At 40.7% G+C, this 27883-nt stretch overlaps 1 protein-coding gene across 2 annotated transcripts in view; it reads left to right on the top strand.

Annotated features, from left to right (window-relative positions):
- lsamp (limbic system associated membrane protein) overlaps nt 1-27883 on the top strand; it is a 713842-nt gene that overhangs the window by 632475 nt on the left and 53484 nt on the right. For both annotated transcript variants that reach the window (XM_053507446.1, XM_053507445.1), the window contains one exon: nt 18494-18726. In XM_053507446.1, coding sequence (XP_053363421.1) covers nt 18494-18726 — 233 coding nt within the window. The remainder of the gene's footprint in view (nt 1-18493; nt 18727-27883) is intronic.

Genomic DNA, 27883 nt, shown 5'->3' with positions numbered 1-27883 from the left:
AGCGAGTGAATAAGTTACAAAGAGACACAGACACAGGCGGTATAAGACAACAGAGAGACAGAAAGGGAAAGATAAAGAGATGAGAGGGACGGGACAGAGAGAGGAAATGATGCAGCTGAAGATAGAAATTGAAAGATACAGAGAAAGACAGACAGAAAAAGATGGTATGATACAGGCAAAGAGATAAATGGATAGATAGATAGATAGAGAGAGAGAGAGAGAGAGAGAGAGAGAGAGATGCAGCCTGACGAAAAGATAATAAGATACAGGTATAGAGAAAGAAGGATGGGGAGATACTGTATGGATAGATAAATACAGAGAGAGAGAAAGTGATGGAGAGACAAAGAAAGATACAAACAGAGAGAGAAAGAAAGTGACAGGAAGATAGAGACAAAAATAGATGAAAAGATCCAGAAAGAAAGATGAAGACAGAGAGACAGACAGAGAGAGAGAAAGAGACCGAAAGATGTATATAAGATAGAGAAAGAGAGAGAGAGAGAGAGAGTCTGAGTTCTGAGTAAAAATTAGCAGTTGGTTTCATTTATCAATGCAGATCTTCTAAACATTAACCGAACCCTGACCAGCTCCCCCACCCCCCCCCTGCAAAGCATTGTGGGTAATGGCGCAGTTCCCGGGATCCTCCGTATGGTTCCAGTCATTCGTTCCCTCGCCCAGTCCCCTCGTTCTCTCTCTCTCTCTCTCTCTGACTTTACTCTCTGTTAAACAAAGCTAAAGTCACACAGAACTGCGTCATTACCCATAAGGCCTTGCAGTATCCAGGTCACAGGCTTTTTAATGCGCGCTTTTGAGATGTTCCGAGGCGAACACGTTTTACAGAACAAATTGTAAAGACGTGACAGCTGCTGGTTTTATCGCCCTGATTATCGTCACTCACTTTCTCACATTTAAAGAATGTTCTGTACAGGTTTTTTCAAGGTTTAAAATTAAGGCTAAATGCAATGAACTTTATTCATGCTGTTCCAAATCACACACACGTGCACACATAAGGACCCGGCTCAGATCTACTGACTGCCGTCAGGGGCAGAAAAATGAAAAGAAGATATTTTTTTTGTTTCTTGTTTTTTTGTTTTACTTCAGTAAAAAATGGTGAGGAAGAGAGCGATAGAGATTTCATCAGCTGCTGCGTCTGCTTTTCATGCCGTCAGTAATTGACCTTGCTAACCAGTAACCATGGCGATAAGTGGCTACGATGGTTAAGGTTAAAAATCAACTTGGAGAAAAAGCATTAAAACAAATAAAAACAGAGGAAAAAGATTTTGAAAGACAAAGCGAATGAATAATTCAGTTTCTGATTCCCCCGGAGACGCCCTGATGTTCAAAACGAGGCAATCAGGATGGAGAATAAACGGAAGCAATCGAATTAAGATTGAAATACTCAATCGCCCGCTTCCTTCCAAATCCTAACACACGGAGAGGAATTATCTTTCTGACGCATCTCCACCCAAGTGCCAGACTTTGTGGGTTTTTTTTCTTTTTTCTTTCATCATTTATCCGTTCTGACTTTACAACCTGATGGAGATCTGAGAGTTTATTAACTTCAGGACAGAAGGCACGATCTGAGAACCTGCAGGAACATCAGATCTCTTCTCTAATTCAACCTTAATTCAGCTTTAATATTGTTAAAAAAATAATAATATTCTTGTCATTTTTGTATGCACAATTCCAATGGATAAAGAAATTCATATAAATAAATATATATGGCTATACATACTGTATATATATATATATATACAGTATGTATAGCATTTGTATATATAATTTGTCTGACTCTGTATATATACATATATAAATAAATAAATAAATAAATAAATAAATGTATTTGCCCCTTCCTCTTTTTTTGGCATATTTATACTTAAATAATTCAGATCATTAAAAAAAATCATATTACACAAAGATAATCCGAGTGAATATAAAATGCAGTTTTTAATGATGATTTCAATCATTAAGCTGAAATTTGTCACTTTCGTGCTGTTCTTCGCAAAGCTAATATTATTTGCATCTGTTGTCACTTTGCTACTTAAAATTTCACATCAAGGTGTTACTGCAATTAACTTTATTTCTCTTATTAGTTTTTTTATTGCTGAATCATATGCTTTATTTACAGTATATGCTTCTTATATTCTTGTATATAGCTTGTAGTTTTTTATCCTTAGTATTGCACTTGTAACTTCTGCTCAGTTCCCACATTCTCACCCTGTGTACTGTACTGTATACTGACTGCATGTAAGACATACAGTGTACAATCGCATCTACAGACCTGTCTCTGTATTACTGTGTCTACTGCTGCTGGATGTCTGGAATGTTCTTTAGGATCAATAAAGTATCGATTGATCCATTAATCCATCCATCCATCTATCCATCTAAAAAGCTATCCAAACCCTACCTGGCCTTGTGTAAAAAAAATAATTACCCAATTTTGGGCAATTTTTTCCTCTAAAATGATGAGATAAAAGGCGTGACATCTGGTGTAAAACTAACACAGCGCTTTATAAAAAAAACATTATACCAACAGTCACACATGGTGGTGTCAGTGTGATGGTCTGGGGCTTTACAGCTTCAAGATCTAGACGAGTTGCCATACTTGATGGAACCATGAATTCTGAGCTCCACCAGAAAATACTGAAGGAGCATGCCTGGCCATCGGTTCATGCTTGAAAACACTCCAATGTCACTTAAAACAATTGTGCAAAGTAGAGCGGGCCAAAATTCCTCCACAGCAATGTGAAAGACTCAGTGCCAGGTAGCTTTGGACAAAGACTCAGTGCCAGGTAGCTTTGGACAGCCTTTTCCCCCTTAATAATAAAGGAAATTACCATTTAAAAACTTCAATTTGTATTCACTCGGGTTAGCTTCATGTAATATTAAAATTTATTTGAAGATCTTAATCATTTGAGTGTGATTAATATGCTAAAGAAATAAAAAAATCAAGACTAGGGAGGGGTCACATACTTATTCACAGCACTGCACATACCTTTTATTTAATGCTTTAACGTTTTCAGCTCTTTTTTTTGTTGCATTTTTTTCCTCTTACTTTTTTGTTTTTCCACATTGTACACATTTCTTCCAGACCTGAGAGTCAACACTCTTGTTATTGTCAGTGTTATGGAGCTGTTACACACTGTTCTTTCGAAACCAGCATTTATTTTTCCCAGAAGTAACACAACCTAGCCTTCTACCCCAGCTTTCAACCCTAAGAGTCTTAATTAAAATAATAATAAACGCGTAGCTTTCTAAGATCATCGTAATCCCCCCAGCAGAAATTGCAGGATTTGTTCAGCTCAGTCTGATCCGAGATCAGCTCTTCCTTTGAAATGGTCTGAGATTTAACACCAGATACTTGTAATGTTTCTGCTTTTCCATGTAAAAGTGTCTGCGCGTTATTTAAAATGATTGCAATTACTGTATGTGGTGAGAAACGAGTCATTTCTGTCGCGTTCTCCGCTGACGACTCCCTGAATCAGACATGGTTTAAAGATACAAAGGTAGGACTTGTGGAGCTGAAAACCATCATTATGTCACACCGTTCTGAGTTCATTAGAAACTGATGCGTTGTCAATATACGGCACACAGAAGTAAATATAGTATCTGTACAAGTCAGAGACGTATAATTTAAAGTGCTGTTTTTAACACAGTCGATCACAATCTCATGAACCACATTTAAAACGGCAGCATTTAATGATATGATGCGTTTAATAATATGATGTGTTTAATAATATGATGTGTTTAATAATATGATGCGTTCAATAATATAATGGCAGTCCTGGGTTACTGCATTAAAGGATTTCGTCTTTGTAATTTGGTTTTTTATTTTGAGCAAGGATGAAATACATCTATGGACAGAATATAAATGTTTCTTTAATATTTCTTCCTTTAAAACAGATCTTAGAGCTCTGCCAGAGAGAAAGAGAGAAATAGAGAGAGTTAATTCTAAAAGATAACGATAATGAGATAAAGCACCTTTTTGTACCTGTTTCATCGTTTATGCAAATCACGTCCTGTTAAGCCACGCCCCTCCAGAGAACAAAAGAGCTGAGCAACTCACTGGGGGGGGGGGGGGGGGGGCTGGGGGGGGGGGGCAAAAAAGAAAGGAATGATTTTTATGCCTTGTTATTTTCACACTCACCGGAGATCTATCCATAAACCCAATCTATAAAAGTGATTTTTGCATTTAAATTTCAAATTCAATGACACCCATTTCTACCAAATATATAAACTAGAGGCCACAGATTGTATTACTTGCAGTAATTCGTCCAGTGAAGATATTTATTAACATACAGTTACATATTAACATATGACGAACACGTCAATCAAAAGCGGCAGAAGTAATCCAAAATCCAAGAAACAGGCAAAGAGTCGGGCGATGTACAACGAGCATAAACTAGATCAGGCTAAACTCAATAAGAAAAAACAAACGGAGTCAAAATGCGAAGAAGCATTTAGGTTTTAAAAGGCTCTGTAATGACGCTGGAGCAAGTCACAGACAGTGTATACTTCTCAAAGACTGGAAATGAGTGAGTCTCTATTATTCAAATCTGTGATTAGTCTCTCAGGTGTGGTACAATTCAGGTTTTAGTCCTGAGTCTGACCTAATTGTAGTAAAACTTTTTTTTTAATAGCCTTCATCAATTAATTCTGTATATTCAGGATTTGGTGCTGGACCAGCTCACCGTAATTCGTTTCCTTTTTCTGATGGATGGGGTCCAGGGGTGCCAATACATAGTACAGCGTAAGGCATGCGCTAGAGTTAGAGGTTTGACTTATACAAGGTGACACATGAGATAAATTAAGTTGATAAAATGGCTGATTAGTGAACAGATCTGCACGATTAGCACCTATTTAAATCAACAAAACAAAAATAAGGGTTAAAGTTGAACCCTTATGAATCGCTAAATCCCCTGCGTAGCATTTTCTTGTTGATTTCCCAGTTTGATTCAGACAGTTTCTTTGTTGTTTATTGCTTTTCTTTGGAAATAATCATAACCATGTGCATAGCAACAGAACAAAAACGACATTGTGCTAAGCGTCACACTGTTTCACTGTTTCTCGACAGCTTTTTATGTTTGATCAAAGCGATGCTCGCCAACCCTTCACCTCCATTAACACATAAAAAATGTCAAGGGAGAATGTGTGAGACTTATCATACAGTCTTGATGTTCAAACCTTGAAAAGAAGCAGAAGATCATCTTAACCCACAGCGCCTTGTTATATTCTCCGTTCTGATTGGTCAGGAGCTGCTGAGATTACAGACGTATATCAACGCACTCATTTGATCAAAGTGAAGCTGGTGCTGCTCTAACATAAGTGAGAACAGGAACCTGTTTTCTAAATGTTTGAGAAATATATACACTCATCAGGTATGACATAAAGACCACCTGACTAATATTTAGTAGGTCGTCCCTTTTACCACCATAGCAGTGACGCACTGTGTGTTCTGACTCCTTTCTATCAGAACCAGCGTTAACCTTTTCATCAATTTGATCTACACTAGCGCTTCTATTGGATCGGGCTACACGGGCCACATGACAAAATGTGTGTCGCCAGTTCACTGGTTTTCCTTCCTTGGATCACTTTTGGTATGTCCTGACCGAGGAACATCCCACAAGAGCTGCAGTTTTGGAGTTGCTCTGACCCGGTCGTCTCGCCATCACAGTCTGACCCATGTCAAAGTCGCTCAAATCCTTATTCTTGCCATTTTATTTGGAAAAAAGGTTCACTTGCTGTCTAATATATCCCACCAGTGCCAGCTGCCATGGTTACATAATATTGGAAATGTAACTACTGTGAGAAAGGCCAGATTGTGATGGCTAGACCTCTGGGTCAGAACAACTCCAAACCTGCAGGTCTTGTGGGATGTTCCTGGTAACTGCAGTGGACAGGACATACCAAAAGGTATCCAAGGAAGCGAAACCATTTAACTTGTGACAGGGTCATGTATGGTCAAGGGTCTTTAATGAACACGGTGAAGGCTGGCCCGTGTAGTCCGATCCAATAAAAGACCTAGATCATATTATTGTAAAGGTTAAACCTGGTTCCAATAGAAAGGTGTTTGAACACAATGTATCTTTGTTTTTATGGCAAACAGGGGGGACCTACTCAGAATTATGCGGGTGGTCATAATGTCAGGGCTGATCAGTGTATATAAAAATGTAACTATAAACATATAGAAAATGATTGTGCCATTCTAGCTCTGTGTACTCCTTATATGGTCAATGCTTCCTGTTCAGATTAGTACAAATGTATAAGAATGTATACATTGTTCAGAATGTATAAGAGGGATAAAAAGACATTCTGTTAGTGGAAATCAAGTCAATGTCAGGGCGATAACAGGACGTCCACTTCATCACACCACGCGGTCATGGATTTGTTTTTTATACAGTAAGCGCACAGCATGGAATGTTTTACCGCTTACTTCTTGAAGATGAGAATAGAGATCGGCTGAGACGTTAGTGACCTGAGTATTTAAAGGGATGCTGTTCATAGTGCAGTGCAAAGAGTGAGAGCAAAAAGGGAGAGAAAGAAGAAGCTTTCTAGCATCTAAACCAAGCTGCTGGTGGATCAGCTGCTGAAACGGTCATCATGACATCATCGACTACGTGGAATTTCTAAATCTTGCTCATTGTTTTTGTTTACTTTTCTAAAAAAAAAAAACCTCCCGTATTATGTTCAGAAGGAGTTTAAAAATTAATAAAGAAAACAACAACAACAGCAACAACATAGCCCACCTCAGGCTAAAACCACTGGAGACGATGAGAGGAACGAGTGGAGAGGAATTTCCCTCCATTTTTCAGCAAATTGTCTCTCTCTCTCGGATCCGTGTGTGGCCGACTGTAAATTAATTACAGGACTGTATTTTTTTTTTTTACTTTAAATTAGTTTACACTTAATTAGAGCTTCTATTTGATCACCCTTTTTAATTAGCAGCTATTTCCCAGGAGCGTCCACGGCCCTGTAGTTTGGAGAACGTCTGAAAGGAAATGGAACGAATTATCGGAGTCGGGACGGAGACGCTGTTTAGCGTTTGATGTATAACCTGACACGCGGGCGGATGGTATTCCCAGTTCATCCGGCTGCATGACTGGAAGAGACAAAGAGGCGAAGCCTTGATCTCCGGCGGTAATTCAACGCATTCTTGACGGTGCAGTGACGAGGTGTTGAGCTCGTACCTTTTCTAAAAGCGTCTGGTTAAGAAGGGTTTTCAACAATTTAAACCGTTCCCGGTGCAGGGTTTGCCGGGGTGTGATGTTAGTGGCATTGGATTTGGTAGAACCAGATAAAATGTTGTTCATTTTCTTTTTTTTAATGTAATGGTTTTAAAAATATTATGGCTTCTACAGCAAATTGAATGATTATTTTTCAATAGCAACATGCCCAGTGTGTGTTATCCCCTTTATATAATAACAGCTTGCCAGCAATGACTAATTATGACAAATACTGCCATGAATGTTTCTCGCCTGCCATGTACGTAGAAGGTCCAGGCTCAATTCCCACCCAATGCTCAAACCTCATATACTGGATGCAGTACCGGTCCAACTGTGCCAAGTTGTGTGTAGAGATCGGATTGTTCGCTGTGGTGACTCCTTGACGGGAGCAGGCGAAGACTTAAAACAATGTTTTTGAATATACTGTATATAGTAAAGCGTTTAGTGGGGCAGGTCAGATCACAGACACCAGAAACACCAGGGATAAGACGTGCTGTTTTTATTTAGAGAACAAAAAGAAACAATTGCAAGTTAGGGAAAGTCACTCTTTGATGAGCGACCGAGCAGGCGGCGTTTTGACCCCTGAGAACAATTGTGCATTTGGTGGGTCAGACTGGAGGAGGGAGCGGACCTGAGGCACAGACCCCTCCTCGGCGGTTTGGTCCGCAGTGAAGAATCCTTGGGTTCGGCAAAAGAAAGCAGAAAGGAAACAAAAGGCCTGTAAGTCTTGTATCTAGAATATTCTACTCACTATTATGTTGTTGGTTGGTCCTTTTTTTGGGGGGGGGTGCTGTTGACACCAGGTTGGTACAGTAGGTGCTGTTCTGCTTCTGGCCACAGTAAGTTCAGGCGCTCCGCCCTTTCAAGTGGAGCTGACCGTGGTGCTGAACACATGCTGTATTTGTATCTGCTTGGTTGAGCACAAGGGTGGCAGATAGTAAGAGGCGCTGGCTTTAGGCTTGCCGTCACAACCATACAGTAAATATTTAGAGTAAAAATTAAGAGAACGCTGTCCTGGTTTGACTTGAAAGGTTCGAGTTAAAACATGTGTTCCCTTACATGTTTTTATTTATATAATAATATATTTATTATCTTTTGAGCAGTGTGGTTCTTCCTTATATCTTACTTTTACGACATCAACTTTTACTCTCATAATTGAAATACATTTTTGTACCTGTTCAAGATCCGGCTGTAAATGTAACCATTTCTGCTATGTAATATGTATTCCATATATGGTCAGAGCTTCCTCTTCTTATTATTTGTTCTCTCTGCTCCTTGTTTTAAGATCGTGTACAATTTGTAATTTGCTTACTGTCTTGCTCCCGCATTTTTACATCATAACGCCTGCGGAATGTTCTGGGCCCGTCTTTGGTCCCTACTTAGTGCAGTTCTGCCTGCAGAAAATAAATAAATAAATAAATAAATAAATAAATAAATAAATAAATAAACAATCGATACATGTGGTTTTTCTTTTCCTTTCCCTTAAAAGGACTGATATTTGTATGAGAGAGAGAGAGAGAAGTAGCCGTGGCGGATCGGTAATTAAAGAGCTATTTCGCTTACCCGTAAATGGGAAAAAAAAAATCTCATCTCCGTTTCTCGGTTTCGTCTAACGAAAGGGTGAGCGATAACGATGACGATGAGGAGGAGGAGGAGGAGGAGGAAGAGGGGGAGAATTCGAAAACGAATTATATGCTCTCAGTGTAGTAAATGGGCTTTAGAGCATTAATTACTTTTGGGTGGAGAGAGCGGACGAGTGAAGATCATAAAGAGACGTTTGGGTAGAGAGGGAGAGATGGAAAGAGAGAGAGAAAGTGAGAGAGAGAGAGAAAGAGAGAGAGAGATGGCAGGAATGGAGAAGATAATGGAGTCTCTGGCTGCAATAAGTCTCATATAAAACACACAGTGATAGAAAGAGCTAGTCTGCTCCATTTAGTGCTTTTGGATGCTCACATCTTAAACACACACACACACTCACACACTCACGCTCTCTTAGTCACACTCACACACACTCTTAGTCACTCACACAGTGTAATTCCTCCCACTGACACAATCTTGCTGTCTCTTCTTCCTCACACTTCCTCTCTTTTCCTCTCTCAAGTTCTCACTTGCCCGAATCCATCCGTCCATCCATCCTCCACAACACACACACTTACACACTCACATACAGTCTCTCTCATTCTCTCTCTATTTCTTAAATTATGAGACGTACAGTATGTTTTTTAAATTGTTTTAATCTGAAACGTTGAACCCACTTGACCCTGCATTCACACTAGCAGCAACTCAAACACAAGAGCTCATTAATCCTCGTGGGAGGACAAACAGCGTTGTTGAAAAAAGCGAAAGATGTTGTCTTCAATCGTTCTCCCTGTAGGTACAGTATCCAGCACCGTCAACGCATTCGGCTAATTTAAGCTGAGAATGAAGCTGAGCACGTCACATACAGTATACACATAAATAAATCTACCAATATTACACATTTAGTTCATCCGGAAAAATAATCTGGACAGGACGCACCCACACTTCACGGAACTCCAGATGCTACACGTGTGTGAGAACTGCGACAGTTTCGCCAAGGCTTTTTAAATCCCTCCTGAAAAAAAGGCTTTTGTCTTCAGCATTTTCAAAAATAAGCTTGCAGAGACAATCCTCATTAGTCGGCACACACCAGTTGCCCCTCATACACAAACACACACACACACACACACAATCCAGGACGTTAACAAACACCATTATCCACTAATCCGCCGAAGCAGGAATCGTTATTATGCCAGCTGAACGCAGAGTGTGTAGCATTTTCAAATGCACGGACGTGCTCGTTAGGGTCACATTAGTAATCTGTCTGCAAGATGAACACTCCAATCCATCAAACACACACCTACACACACACACACACACACACACATGCACACAAATGGTGAGCTTCAGAAAGGTTTATCAGCCATGCAGAAGGCGAGACTAACAAGAGTTTCTGATGAAGCATCTGTTAGCGTGTGAATGTGAGTGAGTGAAAAACTCCACCATATTATACATATATATATATATATATACAGTATACAAGGGTGAGTCAAAAATGATCCGCACTCCGGTTATATTACACCTTCTCTCAGCCACACTGTCATATCAGCGCTCTCTGTGTTACATCAGTGCATCTGTAATGTGGTGCGAGCAAACAGGGAGGCCTCACTCGTGATTCGCACGAATGAAGAGCAGCGTGCAGTGATTAATTCTTTGTGGTCTGAGGGTGAACCTGGTGCCGAAACAACTCACAAGGAAGGTGAAGGTTTCTTTATGAGAATCATTACTGGTGACGAGACACGGATTCATCACTACGAGTCTCAGAGTAAACGGCGGAGTGTGGAACGGAAGCATCCTTAAACGCAGACCGAGAAAAAGTTCAAAAGTCGACCATCAGCTGGAAAATTCATCAACGCTTTTTGGTTTCTCCAGGGCCAGAAGTATTGGAACATTATCAGGATAAAAGGTTTAACAATCAACGCTTATTGAAAAGCTGAAAACTAAACTTCAGATTGAAAACAGCCTGTTTGGTCACCTGAAAGCAGAAGTACGAAGACGAAGATTTACTTCTGATGAATAAGTGAAGACAGCGGTCCATTTATGGCTCACAGCTCAGGCTAAAACTTTTTTTTAAAGAGGGAATACGAAAGCTTGTGGACAGACGGACAAAGTGTATCAAAAAGCAAGCAGATTATGTTTCACAAAGTTAGACTTTTGTCTTTCTTTTCTACCCATGGAGTTCTGGATAACTCCTTTCCTAATGGGCGTGGCTTATTATGCTAACCTATGCTAACGTTCATGATTTCAACGTTATGGCTGATTGGTGTATATCTCAAGGTTCGAGAAACTGTGTTCTTTTTTTTTAACAGTTTATTGAGTTTCAGCCGTCAAACCCAATGAAACCACGTTTTAAACAAAACTCTCATATTTTCCTGCCGTGTGAGAAGACTTTCATTGATTCATGAGTCGTGAGAAACACTAGGTAACGTTATTAAAGCAAGAAGGACTTCTTCTGCGTCCTACTTCTTTGGAAACACTGTACATTGATGAAACTCTTTAAAATGATGTTTGGAAAATTCCTGCCAAAAGTTTTCCAAATTATAGAAGAACATTTTGTAATTTCCTCATACGTCCTTCAGAGCGAAAAGGGACGCACGCAGGAACGAAACGAATTCCCTTTTCCCTTGTTTCAGGCAGTCAGCAGTAAAGTTTGGGTCGCTGTGCACGGCAGAGTGTTGGATCAGCAAAACAAATGGCTGCTGAAAAATGCATTAAGGTTAAATAAACAATAGGCCTTCCCTGAGACTCCTGCTGGAACCTGGTTTAATAAGAGGCAGCGTCGTTGGCCGGTTCGAGACCAATCTGGATCAGTCCGCTGTCGCTGCATGCGCATGATTACATAATCATTTTTCACTGAATAATTTAGCGGCAGCAGAGAAGCCTTGTAAAATTTATGTCCTGGCATTTTGTTTTTAGGTCGAGAGACTGACAGGGTCCGGGGAGAAAGCGAGACCCGCGAACGTGCGGAGTAAGAAAATGAAAAATCACATACGGTTTAAGGGCAGGATGCGAGGCGCCGGGGTTGCTTAGGGTTTCACACAAACTCTCCGAGAGAATACGGAGAAATTCGTCACTCTCAGAAAAACAGAATAATTAAATAGTAAAAGTCATTTTTTTTCATTTGGAGGAAACTTTTAACATAAACCATAAATTTTATAAAACAGATGGGGGAGGGGCTCTTCATATATAAGGTCACAATAGGGGGGGACGTAGATTTGCTTGATTAAGCCTCAGCTGAAAAGGAAGTGGGACACTGGAGATGTCTAAAAAATAAATTTTATTTTTTTTATAATTTTGCATAATAAAACAAATTGTTGGTTTTTTTTCCAGTTTTTTTTTTTGCACCACTTTTGATACTAACATAACAAATTTTATATGACTTTATATTGGGTAACATCACCTTTTTTAATTATTTATTTATATTTTGTATTACTAGTTTTGGTAATAAATGCTCTGGGTTTTTTTATGCGTTATTAGCATTTTTGTGTTGCTGTTTTAAAGTGTGGTCTTACTTTCCGTCAGCTAACACGGGTATCACGCTCTTAATGGACGGTGCTCTATTTCATTGTACTGCGGTGCCTCGACATTCGAATTTAATGTAACATTCCAGAGGTGGGTTCTTAAGGTCGAATTTCTTAAGGTGGAATTTAAGGTAGCTCGGTGTTAAGGTGCTGGACTGCGGTCCAGGAGGTCCCTGGTTCGAGTCCCGATACAGCTGGCTTGCCAATATTGGATTCTTGAGCAACTTCCCGATACAATCTGGCAACCCGACCCTGTAAATAACTGCCATACAAACGGTGGATGTATATCTGTCGCCCAGTGTGTCAGGCGGCATGGAGACGCAACCAACCGACCACCATTTGAAGGACTGGTGTGTGTAGCTCTTTATAAGTAACTTCACTTTCAATAAACAGTTTGTAATGAAATTCTGGACTTTCACTTTGCTCATATTACCCACAATGCAGTTGGACTACCTGGTGACCTGGTGGAATTCGTCTCCCTAAAGTGAGCGATGCAGCGGCGCTTCACTCCTTTATCTCAAAGCTTCGGCACGTCTCTAGCTAGCCATCCAGACACTTTGCCATGAACATTGAGAGCAATTTTTCTTTAACTGTCTGTATAAATTCTTGAAAAACATTCAAAGGCAGCATTAAAATTGTCCCCAGAGTGTAAAAGGTTGTTTCCTTTACTCGGTATATAATACTTGTGCAGCACACAGTAGAAAGTGTGTTATGGAAGGGGTGGGTGTATGAGTGTAATATATATAGGGGATCTTTCCAGCAATCTGATGTTCAAAGTGTGTGTGTAAGGGAGGAAAGTGTGTGTGATGTATAGTTGATATGAAGAGTGTGAGTGGGCTCTCTGATCACAGAGAAGTGCTGAGGGAGCAAGATGAAGCACAGAGGAGGCAAGAGAGAACCGTCCTTTTCCTTCTCCTTATACTGCAATTTGTTTCTTTCTCCCCCACTTACACTCTCTCTCTCTCTCTCTCTCTTTATCTTTCTTCCCCCCTCTCTCTCTCTCTCTCCATTTCTCGGCTCCCTCTGGGCTGAGTGATGGCATGGGGGTCTCAATATAACTGCAAAGTAGGGCTCTGGTCTCCGCTGGTAAAACATCAATGCGAAGAAAGAAAGAAAAAAAATCGCAGTCAAGCTGTTCTAGAGTTCACACATCTGCCACTCAATCTCGCAAGCAGCAGTCGAGAGGTTCAACAAACAAAGCTATATCTCGCCTGGCATGCGGCACCGAGTGAAATATTAACTCCGAGTTGAGTTACGTGCATGTCATGTGGATTTAATACTGACATCGTGCACAATGCTATTCAGGCTGCGCTGTTCAGAGAGTCCGAGCCTTCTGTATGTACATTAAGCAGTGTCTCAAATTCATAACACACACACACGCACACACACACACGCACGCACATGGTTCTGACCTTAACACCTTTATCTTGCGTGATTTCGGCTTCAGTGAGGAGCGACACCACTGCAGCTCACGCTGAACTCTCTATGTTAAAAAAAAAATAGTGAGGTCCATATTAAATACCGTACATAACTGAGACATTATTCATTAACAATTATCAAAGGGTCCTCTCTTTAAATCCATAAAACACACGGAAAACATCAGAGATGATGTTCAAAGCCCAGCCGGCTTGTTCTTCATACAGAACCACAGCCATGTCTCTTTGAAGGACAACACACTGAACACACTAACAAAAACATTGTCTGATTTTTTTGCCTGACACACACACACACACACACATTATGAGTACACAACTCTGACTGAGTAGAGCCTCAACACCATACTGTACTTGAAGTCTCCTGTAAATGTCAATCGCTTTTACTGTCTTCATTCAGCAGGAACTTCATGACGAGTCACAGTTTGACTTTGTATCTGTAGTTCGGTTACGACGTCGTCTACCCTACCCTTCTCTTCACTTCAAAACTGTCGGCCCGGCCCACGTTGCCGTCAGCATGCGTTCAAAAGCTGCGTGATGTTTGCTATGTTTTTAGGTGGATGGAACAGATGATCCGCATTTACTGGTGTCCCAACATAGGCAACACTCCTGCCGGGTTATGGCTTTGTTAATTGGTGCCCACAAATATTGGCTGTGATTGATATAATAAATACATCTTAAGCCTGATTTATGCTTCTGAGCCAGGTCTACACCGTGGGAACAATGACAAAGCCTGACATAGACCTCTCCATAAACATGACTACGCGTCGTGAAGACGCAAACAATCAATGACTGACCACTGCAAAGGTATAAATGCTAACAACACCGTAGACCAGATGCGGCTTCGGCTCCGCATAGACTTCACGCGGAAGCATAAATCAGGGTTTAGACTACCCATGCAGTAATACTTAAGTAATATATTAAACCCTTTATTCCTGCTTATTAGATTTGCTTCAGTGCTTACTTTTCATTTTTAATTCTCTTATCAGGATTAAAAGCAAAGGTTTATCTTTAAAGTACTAATAAAAATAAAAATAAAACATTTGGGGAACTCAAAAACAACCTTGCATCCCCGAACGGCTGGAAGTGCTAGCGAACTGTACCAGTGGTTATAATTTTTGGGGTTTATTTCTGGACAAATTTGAAAGTTAGGTTAAAAGTTATATATATATATACTTATCACTTATCACATTTAACCTAGACTTATCACATTTTTCACTAGAGACCAAATACTCTTCCCCATGCCAACTAGACAGCAGCAGGACTGTGATTATAATTATGATTTCCTTGGATGGTGATGCATCATGAGGAGCACATAATCTGTTCTTCTACGTATCTCCAGCAGTCCCCTTCCCTCCAGTCTGTAGCCATAATTCACTAACCGTCTCTGGCCGTGCCTTAGGACTATTAACGTCTGGAACATTAACGCATGTGCCCATAATTTTTGTAAATTGTGCAGGCTTGGGCATTTTTTAAACAGTTCCCACAGAGGACTAGCAGCAGCAGTGGCAGCTTAGAGGGTGCCATGTTGGATTTGTTTTACTCTGCTTCCAGGAAGATGATTAGGCATCCATGCACTGACTCTGATCTCCAGACTGTTTCCCCCCTAACACACACACACACACACATTTTTTATTAGATTTTTGTAATGATGTACTAATGTGCGAAATGGACTGGAGCAGGAGTCATGCCATGCTTATGTGGTGTGTGAATTGTTAAATGATTCTCTTCCAGGATGTCCTGCTAGTAACCTGCGTCACTGGCGATAAATACAGCCAATAAATACGATGTCAATGTAATGAACATCGGAGTGTCTAGCTGTGCATTCCGGCGTCTCGGAGGAGTTTGTAAATTTGATAGTCCTTTCTCTACAATAAAATAATTTCCAGTAGTATGAACTTGTGTGTAACTGATTAGAGCTAACAGTAGTGCAATCCCTGTGCTCATGTTCCACAAGTTTTTCTTTGAGGAGTGTACAGCTCATCTCTCGAAGCACAGCCTTGGGAGAGGCATCCTTATCTGAGATACTCCCTTATTAGTGCCAGCTCAGGAACGGTGCCAAGAAAGCAGTAAGAGGAAAGCTGCTGCCTCCTTCTCTCTGTGCCTTCGGTGACAAGCCAGATCTGTGTGTTGACTTCACAGAGAGGAGGGGTGTGCCTTTTTGACCCTAACAGGTTCTGGATCTGTGGGCAAATTTGGAGCAGGCTCGGTGGAAAGTGGCTGGATTCGGAGCGTCCAGGGTTAAGGAGATAGAAACAGATAAAAACAAAAAAAAATAAAGGCTTTATTTGTCACAATAAACCTACAGTAGGTTTAGTTTAGGCCTGTGAAGATCCTCAGTCTTCCAGGTGAGGTTAGCCGGGAGTTGAGTCATGTCAACTGGACTTCTTTCTTGTTAGGCGGAAATGTTTCACCACTCATCCAAGTAGCTTCTTTACTCTGAAATGTTTCTACCTAACAAGAAAGAACTCCAGTTGACATGACTCAACTTCCAGATAAGTTTAGTCTAGTTTTTTAGCTTTTCTTTTTACATCCCAATGTCCTCTGCCCTCTGCTTTTCGGTTCTCACTGATCAAAATGAACCAGACTTTGGAGTCTGGTTCTCAGAATGTTCTCGGAAATGATCCAGGGGCTCTAATGTGAAGACACGTCTCAGCACAGCTGGTTTACTTAATAAGCTAATTAACAGCCTTTTATGAATTAACATCGGTGTGGCCGGTCAGGGAAAACCCCAAATTGTCCAAAGCAGACAGTTCTTCAAGGGGGGTATTATTAGTTTAGGTGGTTTAAAGGAAATAAACTATATTAGAAATACTAGTGTATATGGTTTGCATCAGTGAGTGGGCAGTATTTGGGAAGACAATAACCAGATTGTGGTGGTACCAGTTGGGTTTGGAGGGATAGGTGGCCAGGTTTGCAGCAGGGAGTAGCAGATCAGGTAGCTAAGTTTGCATGGGTGAGTGGGCAAGTTTGGAGCAGTGACTGGTCAGACTGGAAAGCTAGTGGTTAGGATTTGAGGAATGGTTGGGCAGGGGACTGGGCAGTTTGTGGTGGTACTGTAGTAGCTGGGTTTGCATGGGTAGGTGGCCAGGTTTGCAGCAGGGGCTGGCAGATTACAGTGGTAGTGGCTGAGTTTGGAGCAAGGAATGGGCAGATTGTGGTGGTAACAGCTGGGTTTGGAGAAGGGCAGTTTAAAGCAGGCTGGGATTAGAGCCCAGGTTGGCATTTTTGGAGCACATTGGGCAGCAAGCAGATTGTGGTGGTGGTAGTATTTTATATAGGTTTAAAAGAATTTCCCCGGACACATTTAGCGAGCAGATTGTGATGGTAGTATATTATATAGGTTTGAAAGAGTTTTCTCAGACAGATTTAGGCCAGCCAGTGGACAGATTGGGGAGATTGTGGTTAGGTTTGGAGGGGTGAGTTGGCACAGGTGGAACAGGCATTTGGCAGATTGGGGTGGTACTAGCTGGGTTTGGCACAGTTGTTGTTAGGAGTAGGTGTGGAGCTTGGCTTGAATCAGTCAACTTCGTGGCTGAACTCTGGAAGGCTGCTTTCAGTAAAGCAACTTGAACAATATGGGGGCAATACCTCTGGGGTACAAACTCATGAAATGTTAACTTCCATTGACCCTTTCTCTCAGGCAGCAATCACTTCTTCTTTCTTTGTCTTCTTCGTCTTACTTCTCATTAGTGTAGTTTCTATTTTCCTCCCCCTCTCACAAGTCCACCTCTCGGTCTCTCCATCTGTCTTTCCCTGTCCCTGTCTCTGGCTTTTTTGCTCTGTTTTTCTTCTCTATATTCTCTCGCTACCTAATGTCTCTTTCTCCGCTCTCTGTCTTCCCTTCTGTCTCTCGCTCTCTCTCCTTCCCCCAGGCAGGGCCTCGGGCATCCAGTGCACACATCCGTCACTGCACCAAGCTAGCTGTCAGACAGAGAGAGAAAGATTGGTTAGCTGTTGTTTAGAGCTAATGTCGATCGAGCAGACAGGCCCTGGTGAAAAGCCCTCGTTAGTCAGCAGTAAAGTGAAGGGAGAATGGCATTCAGAGCAATGGAGGGTGAAGAGAGAGAGGGAAAGAAAGAGAGAAAGATGGACAGAGCTCAAAACATTTACAGCATCTGGTATGTCGCGAGCCACAAAAGTGATGAAGCTCGGGTTCATTTGATTGGATTTCCACCTTCAAGCTGCATGTAGTAATCTTCGGAGATCATCTAAATTTCTCGAACAAAAATGGTTCTTCCTGATATATTGTGAGGGTCTTCGTACACACTCCTTCTTCCTCTGTCTGTTTCTTTCTCTTTTCCTGTCAGGTTTATCTTTGCAGTAGCACGTTATGTAAAAAAAAAAAAGAGAAAGATCCCGAGGAGCTGAAAATATGTCTTGTTAGCTACTTACTTGTCTACCTCATGTGAGCTTGTTCTGAATGTGACATTTGTGTCATGTACAGCAACTTTATATTATTTAATATTTAATTTCACCTACCTGTCTATGCTCATCGATTGCACATCAGGTTTGTAAATTGCTTTACCACTCATAGCAGTAGATTATGGTTACTGAAACAGTTAATGTCAAGGAAATATCATGTATTATATATGAGTTCCTTCGTTCCTGCAAAGGGATTGATCTGATTTTGACAGTGTAACGCCGCATCACATGCACTTCCTGTCATCGTTATTCTGTTTTTCCTGACAGAAAGATCCCATGTCTCACATTCTCTCTCTCTCTCTCTCTCTCTGTCCAGGTGTTATGTAGATGACAAGGTGTCCAAAGTGGCCTGGCTTAACCGTTCCAACATCATCTTCGCCAGCGAGGACAAGTGGTCCCTGGACCCCCGTGTGGACCTGGTGACAAAGGGTCAGCTTGAGTACAGCCTGCGCATTCAGAAGGTGGATGTATACGATGAAGGGCCCTACACCTGCTCGATCCAGACCAAGCAGCAGTCCAAGACCTCCCAGGTTTACCTCATCGTACAAGGTGAGCTCAGATCACGGGCAAGGGATTTGGGATTGACAACCTGTCAGTTCGCTGACAGCTCGGAGGCACTTGGCATCACACTACTGTGGTCTAAGTACCTTAAAGCCAACCACCTCGGGCAAGGACTCACCTTATAGACATCAAGGACTCTGTCTTCCAATCTGTCAAACAGGCAGAGATTTAAATATGTCTGTGAGAAGGATGAGGATGAGTGGCAAAGTTTATGGACAGGGTCATGGCGTGATCTGATCACGGAGTAGTGCTTTCATTTTTTTTCTTTTGTACTATGCATTATATAAACAAGATCAGTGTCAGTCCTCAGGTGTGATTTGTGACAATGTTCAAATAAGCATTATCAAGGATGATTGAAGGATTAAATCGTTTGCACTGGAAACAATACAACAAATATTTATCATTTGTTTGGGGAATTTGCATTCTAGCATTTGTTTATTTCATTATTCAGTGTTATAATTATCCTAGTGCTAGTAGGCAACACTGATTGAGATTATTATCCACTCTGTCCTTAACCTCGACCTTTTATGTAATCAAAATGTAGCATTTGTATTTTAAAAAAAGTGATCTCGAAGGCTTTATACAGATGATAATTCTTTTCAAATTTGGTCTCTTACCAAGATGTCACATATTCAGCACCCCCACTAGAGCATGGCAAATAAAGGTTAAAGTTAATCCCTGTTTAGACCGTAAGCTGTATAAAAAGAAATAGACAACCGTGACATCACCCATAGGTTTTCTGAAGAGGTTTTGAAGCTTAAATGTGGGAACTCTGGTCATCACTATCTTGGCAGGACATGACTCCGCCTAAACCCTGATTAATCCATAAATGGCCAAATGAGGGGGCGAGGGGGATGAACAGAGCCTGACTGTTGGATTGAACTCGTTTTACTAACTCAGTTACCACCTACAAGACAGCGAGCTTAGATTTAGCTTTAGCTTAGTTAAAATGCTATGATATAATGCTAACGCCATCATCCACACCCTACACGTCGTCCCTTGTCAACTCTTACTTTTCTTGTGGTAAGTTAAATGCAACAATTCCAGTTAGACGGTAAGTTAAAGTTATGCATAGAGGTTTGACACCTGCAATGCAGCTGGCAATACAATTGGCCACATCCCTAATTCTGCATAATTTTATGGCTTAATGTAATTTTAACTGATGTTTCGCAAAAAAAATGTATAAATAAGTGTAAAACTATGCATTTTAAGATCTTTCTCTGTGGGGACTGAATCGCTTTTGGAAATAGGAATATGTACTGTATGATGTTTGCTGTAGAGTATAGGACGGGAATAATCATGGATCAGCCGATACAATATTATCATGATATTTAAGTGCCGATTTGATTTGGGTTGCAATTCTATCGCGAGTTTATAAAAATCCTGATAAATTTTTTGTTGTGTGACTTTTTAGCACCTCAAACAAAAACATATATAATTAAAAAAGTAAACATAATTGATTTTGCACATACATGAATTTTGCATGACTTGCTTTACATGAATCGTCACACAAAACAATCATGGTACATAACTGAATCGATCCACACCCATCTCAAGAACTCATTTATAATGTAAAAATAATCTGCAGCTTTATTCTCTGTTTTGAGTCTGGTGCACTGAGCTAATAATGTGTCTGCTCTACTATCTCACACATCTGCCCTTTAACAAACCCGCTAATAGGCTGTCTCTTTTACTGATGCCGATACTGCTAAAGAGCAGAAAGGATCTATAAGAGCAATTTGTGTGGCCCCTTAAATCCATAGAGTCGGCGCGATCGCTTTAACAGTCCGCGTGTATTGTTTTTAAACGCTCTCAGCTTGATTTTGGAGCCGCATTCATTTCACGTTGATTAGACCAAGTTTTCAATATGCTTTGAGGCTGATTTTTTTGTTGTTGTTGTTATCATTGTGGAAAAGAAATAATAGTCATGCTTAGACACAAAGGAAACGGAGAAATGGTGGGATAATTACAAATTTATGAAAGCTTTCTTTTGGGCATCGCATAATATCATCACGAATGAAGAGTGTTTCAAAATGAAGTCTTAATATTTCATTCAAATATTTTATATTATAGGTTTGTTTAGATATTTGTTCAAGTGTTCATTCTGATCTTTAGTTTTTTAATGCCGGTGCTGTAGAAGTTTTCTCTGCAGGATTTTGCCCTTGGTATACATTGTTTTTCTTCTTGGGTGCCGGGGCAGGTTGAAATGTTTTTGGCAAAGCGCTGAAGAGATTTATGCCTGCTATCTCTGGAGAGGCTAAAAAAGTGACCGGTATCATTTCGTAAGCAGGAATGTGTTCATTAGCCTTTTAGTCTTGTATCGTATAGCACTTTGTTCCCCAAAAAAACATACATCTTTGCTCAATTAAAAGCATTTCTGTTGCACTTGCAAATTTTCACCAGCTACCCGATAGTTTGCTGTTTCCTAATTGTGGGAAGTGAATAAGAGGAGATCTTCCACCAGGTTCATGGACCACACACACACACAGCTTATTCAAAGCATCATGTCACCCTTAAAACAGCTCCACAAAGGTTTCTGCCATACCAGGAAGCCATTCAGGTTCAGAGGAATATAAGATACAACCAAGTTATGGAATTGTGTGATATCTGTTCCACAGAGAACACACTCTCAGCTGTATCGCTTTCATTTCGAGGCAGTGGTTGTCTTAATGTCTGAATCGCTGTGATCTCAGCAAGGCAACCTCAAGTCTGTGTTTTTTTCTCCCACAGGCCAACGGTACAGATTTTTTCCAGCACCGTATGGGTTCTCCACAGGGCCTTTTTTTTTCTCCTGGTTTTAAGCCCATCGAGTACAGCTCGACGTGTTTTCCTCCACGCCTCAAAGTCACTGCCTAGCACGCTGGAGGGTGTCTAGCTCACCCACTGTTCTGCCTTATGGCAATGTGTGTATTCTTCCTGTGATGGTGTAATCAGATCTAATCTGAGGGTGCGACTGGCCTCATCAAGCAGCAGCATCGGGTTAAAAATAATTCCCATGGAAAAGAAGGAACAGGATTGGACGAAAAAACATGCCAGGTTACGGGTGAAGAAATATCTTTAGTGATTGAAATTCTAAGTAATTAGTTTTGTTTAATGGAATTAGTTATCTTTTTTTTGGCCAAGGTATGAGCTTAGCAGTGAAGTAGGCATGAAAAAAAGAAATGCAAAAATTGTATTAAAATCTTAATTAAACTTCTATTTATCTGGTATTAAAAGGTTATAATAAGGTCATGGGAAGGTTTTATGATTTGTACCTTGTCTTCAACATTTACTTTCGTTATTATCAGATTCAAATCATGCTAATAGACCAACCAGGTTTGATGGTTAATATTTTCTGTCTCAGTGTTCCTCAGAACCCTCAATGATCAGCTCCATCATCATGCAACGGATTGAAAAAAGCACTGATTTGCGAGTAAGCAATGAGGTCATCACTCATATTTGTGTGAGGCTCTGCATTCGAGACCACCATATGTTTTCATTTCTATATAATAAGTAATAATAAACACAATGGTTACCATTGGCCTCCACATCCCTAGTTGGACCACAGAGGGTCCTAGATGGGTGGATGGATGGAAAATAAAAAATAGCCATAGGTAAGGGCCATCTTTGCATCTTTGTAGCAATCCAGAAAAATACTCCAGGAAAATGTATATTTGCAGTAAAGTATAGGGATTGGGAATCATTAGGGACGAGCCGAAACAATATCAAACAATATCATCATGATACTAAATGCTGATACGATTTTTATTGCGATTTTTTTTAACCATCACGAGTTTATAAATATCCTGATTTGGTCATCGCTAACATGATCTAATGATCTCCGTCTGCATAGCCACGAGTGCCAGACGCAGGTGACATCTACAGTTACCTTGTTATTTAAGTTGTTACTGAACCACTGACAGCTATTTCCATCTCTTTTTGATTATTATGAGGTCCTCATGACACGTCCTGCCCTATGATCGTACTGTACCTTTGATGAGAACATGGAGGAGAGCCTTGTAGCTTTAATACACCCAAGCTACTGTACGGTATATATGATTTTCTACATTACTAGGTTTAGAGTTTTTCTTTGTCCAGAAGAAACATGTTGATAGCTTTTAGATCAGAATTCCTCGATATATTCTATATATTATATCTCGATACTATGGATATATTAGTCCTGGTCAACATCACGTCCACTGAGGTTCAGTGCATGAAATGACCAATCACTAAAACTTTCTGGTGGAACATCTCGTTCCAGATTTATTTCCCCTTTCCTGTCATAATGTGCTCTTCTCTTTTTTTCTGAGAAAACTTTCTGATAGATTTGGGAGCATGGCTGTGGGGACTTTTTGTAAGTCGCTCTGGATAAGAGCGTCTGCCAAATGCCTAAATGTAAATGTAAATGTAAATGTAAATTTGTGTTCTAGGTTGGAGGTAACAGGTCCAATGTTTTTCCACTCTAACTATATTCATAAAGCTGCTTGGTTTCTCTAAATTAAAATTTGTAATGCCATAGCTCAAAAAGACATCCCATCCAAGTGTTTGCTTCCAGTATTTTTGGGGAGGTGGGACTGTCAGGTGTTCAAATACTTTTGATTGTTTAGTGTACCCAAAAGCAGCAAAACGTCCTTGGTCTCGTTTAACATTTTGATCAAAATGGTCTGCCAAATGATGTAAGTCTTGTATGGATGCTGTTCCTCAGAGCCATATCATGACATATCAAATGGTAAGTAAGTCTCCTACTGTACATACAAACATTCGAGTTATGAACTTTTAAAAATACCGACGTTCGTGCATGTTCAATCGTTGAGGTTAATGCATCCCAGGATGTCCACAAGCGAGAGTAAAAGCAGAGGCAAAGAAGCTGGGACTGCTAAGGAGCGCCAAGCAGTAACGATGGAGACGAAAGAAAATAATGAAGCGCGGTGAAAAAATGGCAGACGTTGCTTGCTCATTTAAGATGAATTGTTCAACAACTGGCCATATCCAAAAGAACAAGATCATGGAACATGTTAGTTTTATACTGCGTTTAGCCAATTATGTTAGTATCCTTGAACCTAGACAATGTTTCTTGGACTTGCAAACAAACTGGACTTACGAACAGGCTTGCTGAATGTAACTCGTTCATACGTAGGTGACTTACTGTACTGTACTGTACTGTACTACTCTCTCAGAAATGGTCTTTATGTACCATGACCTAAAACAAGAAGTATTTCCACACTATCATGGACAAATCCTTGTGCCATACAGCATTCTTGTGCTAAACAACTTGCTACATGACTGTGTACGCCATTTTATTCCAACACACTTTCCCTTAGTTATAAAACACACTCCATTATCTTCTCCCTGCATACATGTTGCACACAGGTGATCGTTTCTCATCCCAAAGTAATTAAAGTTGCATAATTAATACACTCATTATGACCCCTGTGACCCGCACACTCTATCTCATTCCAGAGTTCTGAAAAAAAAAAGAAAGAAAAAAGTGTCTGCTGCATCCAAATTAAGCGTTGCTCCTCTTCGCGGTGTAAATGATCGTGCTCAGAAAGCATCTAAAATCGCATGCTGTGAAAAGAGAGACCAATCAAAGCTAAGTGGTTTCTTGGAGTTCGGATTAATCACAGGAGTGTCATAGAGAAAGATATTTCGAGTGCGTGTTGTAAAATTGTGCATATCCATCTCTCTTGAAAGAAAAGTTTGCAAGAATTGCTCGGATATGATGGCTAGGAATATGATGCTGTTCATTTATAACCAAGCTGTGTAATTTAATCACGTGACCAACATCAGAAACGGTCAAAGAACTTGGAGGGATTTGGGGAATAAATCTTCTCACTCTCTCTCTCATTCTCTGTAGCGTTTATCGGGTACAGGGTCTCAGGGGGATGGAGCCTGTGCCATTGGACTCGGGGCAATGGGCAGGATGGGGAGCCAATCCATCACAGGGCATAATTTGGAAATGCCAATGAGCCAAACCTGCATGTCTTTGGTATACGGGAGGAAACCGGAAAACCCGGTAGAAACCCAGGGAGAACATGCAAACTCCACATACCCAGACCCGAGGTGGGAATCGAACCCTCGACCATGGAGGTGTGGAAATGACTACTGTATTCCACTTTGCCAAAACGTAACATTAATAATTAAATCAGTGGATTGTTAACATGTAGTATAAATTTGCGTTAAAAATAGTAATAAGTTAAAATTTCTAGATTAATTACGTGTGTTCACGCGTTAATATCGACAGCCATAATTTGAAACAATAACGTGTTTGGAAAATCTGCAAAAACATTCTGACCCGTCGTCATTTCAGTCGTCTCCTGCTGGTCTCATGAGCACACCCAGTAAAAAGGATGTGATGGTGCCATTAAAATAATCATCAGGTTCACAGTTTCTGATATCACTCAGTCGTAATTTCCTGACTACAGTGTGGAAGCAGGAAGAATGTTCCTGTAATTACATGTGATCCGGAATATGTCAGTCCTTCTCTGTGATTACAGAGGAACGGCATTAGACACAGAGCCGATATTAATAAGGTGCTTTTGCCGCCTGAATCGTTCAACCTTTTTTTCTCCCTGCAAATTGCAACCTATTCATGACGGATTGCGGTGTGTTTTGACGTCTCAAAAGACCACGAAGTAACTGATTGCAGGCGTTTAAAATCCTGCCACGTTTAGCCTCATTGTTTTCAGACCCACGGAGACGTTTTTACCCCTGACGAGTGCATTTCCGTTTTATTATAACTGCATTATGCAAGCGTCTGAGTGCGACCTTTGCATCTTTGGGCCTGCGGTGTTGGGCGAGATTTCTGTATAATAGTCGTGATCTCCGCCGTCCTGTATCAGAATTGGAAATAGGCAGAGCGTGCACGCGAGAGGTCGTGCAGTAACGTGGCAGTGGGACGGACACAATCCACGGCTTTGCCTCGTTACCGGTTTCTGAAACACAGCAAGATGCAATTAGTCTGTCTCTTCTTCTCTTGCTTTCTCCCTGCCTCCCTCCCTCGCTCTCACTCTATCAGACTGTAAAGGCCTTTCATGAAGCCACACAGCGGGTTATTAAATATTTATGGCTTCTGTATTTATCCCCAAAGCACAATGTGCTGATATTTAGCAGGGAAGCGCGAAGAACCATGTGTGTAAGTGTGTATGTGTGTATGTCTGGGTGTCTTTGTGGCCAAATGTGAAGTAAAGGTAAAGACCAAAACGTCTTGACCTTTACCGCCATCCCAGGACAGACGCAATGGCATCGTTCCCATTGAAAGAAAAAAAGAGAGAAAGATAAAAAAAAAAGAGAGTGCAATCAGAGCTAAGAAAAGAATATAAAAGTGTTAATCCAGCAGTCTGGATTGATGGTGTCACCAGCAGTCTTGCCTGGTTTAAGCATTCCCTCTGGATTGCATCATTAGTACTCGCTGTACCTGCTGCGACGAGGAGAACATCGCTCTCATCAAACCGCTGCCCCTCACTTCCTGCTCCGCTAACGCTACCGGAATCGTCGGCGTCCTTTGAAGCCAGTACCCCTGTAGAATCCCTTGATGTTTTAATGATAGAAATAATCTAGCATTCTGTTTTCTCCTCGGGTCGACCAGGACGAAAAACACGTTGAAAAAGAGGCTCTTCTTTTCATCTTTTTTAATGCCCTACCAACACGAAAGCTCATGCATTTAAATGGCAAAATCCTGTAGCGCTTCCAGGTATGGACAGGCCGTACGTTGGAGAAGAGCCCATCAGACCAAGGGCAAAAGTATTGCAATGTCCTGACAGCCTTGAAGTACTGCGAGAACATCGGCTTTGATGAATGATCCAGTCTCTCTGACAGCGTGCATGCAAATGTCTGGACGCCTGTTCATGGACTCTGAGCTTTTCAGAGCGGTCTTATCTAAAAGAGTATGTTTAGATGTACCAGTATTTAGACAACATGATCCCAACAGTCATGTAATATTTATATTTACTGGACAGATTCTGCACCATAACATTGTCTCTGTGTCAGATTAGATGATGTAGATCCTCTACCCATAGACCTTTGAATAACAGTAGCTACTCCTGTATGTTCTGATTGCATCATCAGTCATGCTTGAATACATATTTAATTTATCTGTACTTATTTTGTAGTTGTCTTAGTAAATAGTTTTTACTTCTGTTCCACTAAATCGCGCAACAAATATATCTATACCTTCCACTTCACTACGTTTGTGCGTGGCGTCGCGTTACAAAACCACAATGTGTAGGATTCGAGGCACTAATATTGCCACCTGCTGACGATTACGATTACACGTAGTCACATGTTTTTCCTTCCCTCCGTAAAACAATCAATCGTGTAGCAGATGTTTTAAATCAGTAGCGAAGCTGGTTTCACAAGGCAGAGAAAAAAACTGACATTTTGGAAGGAGACGAAGAGCAAGAGAGAGAGAGAGACTCTTTTCCTATGAATTAAAGGCTACTGTGTGCAAATTATTGATGGATCGTCATTTTGAACGGATCTTAAGTGTGACTCGGGAAGAACAATTCGTTTAGTCGCCCATGTGGAATATCAAAGGTTCTGTATAGGAATCAGTTCATCTGTTTCGAGTCTTCGGGTTTCCTGAGTCGTTCGCTCATCACGTGACAGCACCATAAGTACTAGTACTTATAGTATCTAGTACTACAATCACTAGTTTGCTGGTATGGTAATAGTTTTTCCTTGGCAGAGGTGAGTGAGGTGGGCTAATTGTAGACTAAAGACCCAGGTAAATAAAGTTTGCGTAAGTAGTAGATGTTAGGAAAGTAACACTAAACATTTTAATTACATTTTGTTAAAATGATTAAAATGACTGAAATGACTCGAAAAAAGATTCGTTCCTTTTGCTGAACGAGACTCAAAGATCCGAGTCGGTAAAATGATCCAAACTTCCCATCACTAATGCGAATACTGTACATTTTATATATCAGTAAATTTCTAGGTTTTTGTACTTTTACTCAAATATAAATGTAAACAGATGTCTTCTACTTTTACTTAAATAATGTTGTACTTGGAATAATGCTACTTTTGCTCACGTACAGAATTTGTGTGCTTTGCCCCCCTGCTGTCAATCAGTGCAGTTATACAGAATAATCCAAAAAACAGCACTGCTTCAAGTTTAAACATGAGCTTAAGGAAGTTCCACTGTCCATTATCATTTTTGTTTATC

Source organism: Clarias gariepinus, chromosome 11 (assembly GCF_024256425.1).
Source record: "Clarias gariepinus isolate MV-2021 ecotype Netherlands chromosome 11, CGAR_prim_01v2, whole genome shotgun sequence".
NCBI lineage: Eukaryota > Metazoa > Chordata > Actinopteri > Siluriformes > Clariidae > Clarias > Clarias gariepinus.
Note: the sequence above shows the minus strand (reverse complement) of the source record. Positions and strands in the feature narration are given on the sequence as shown.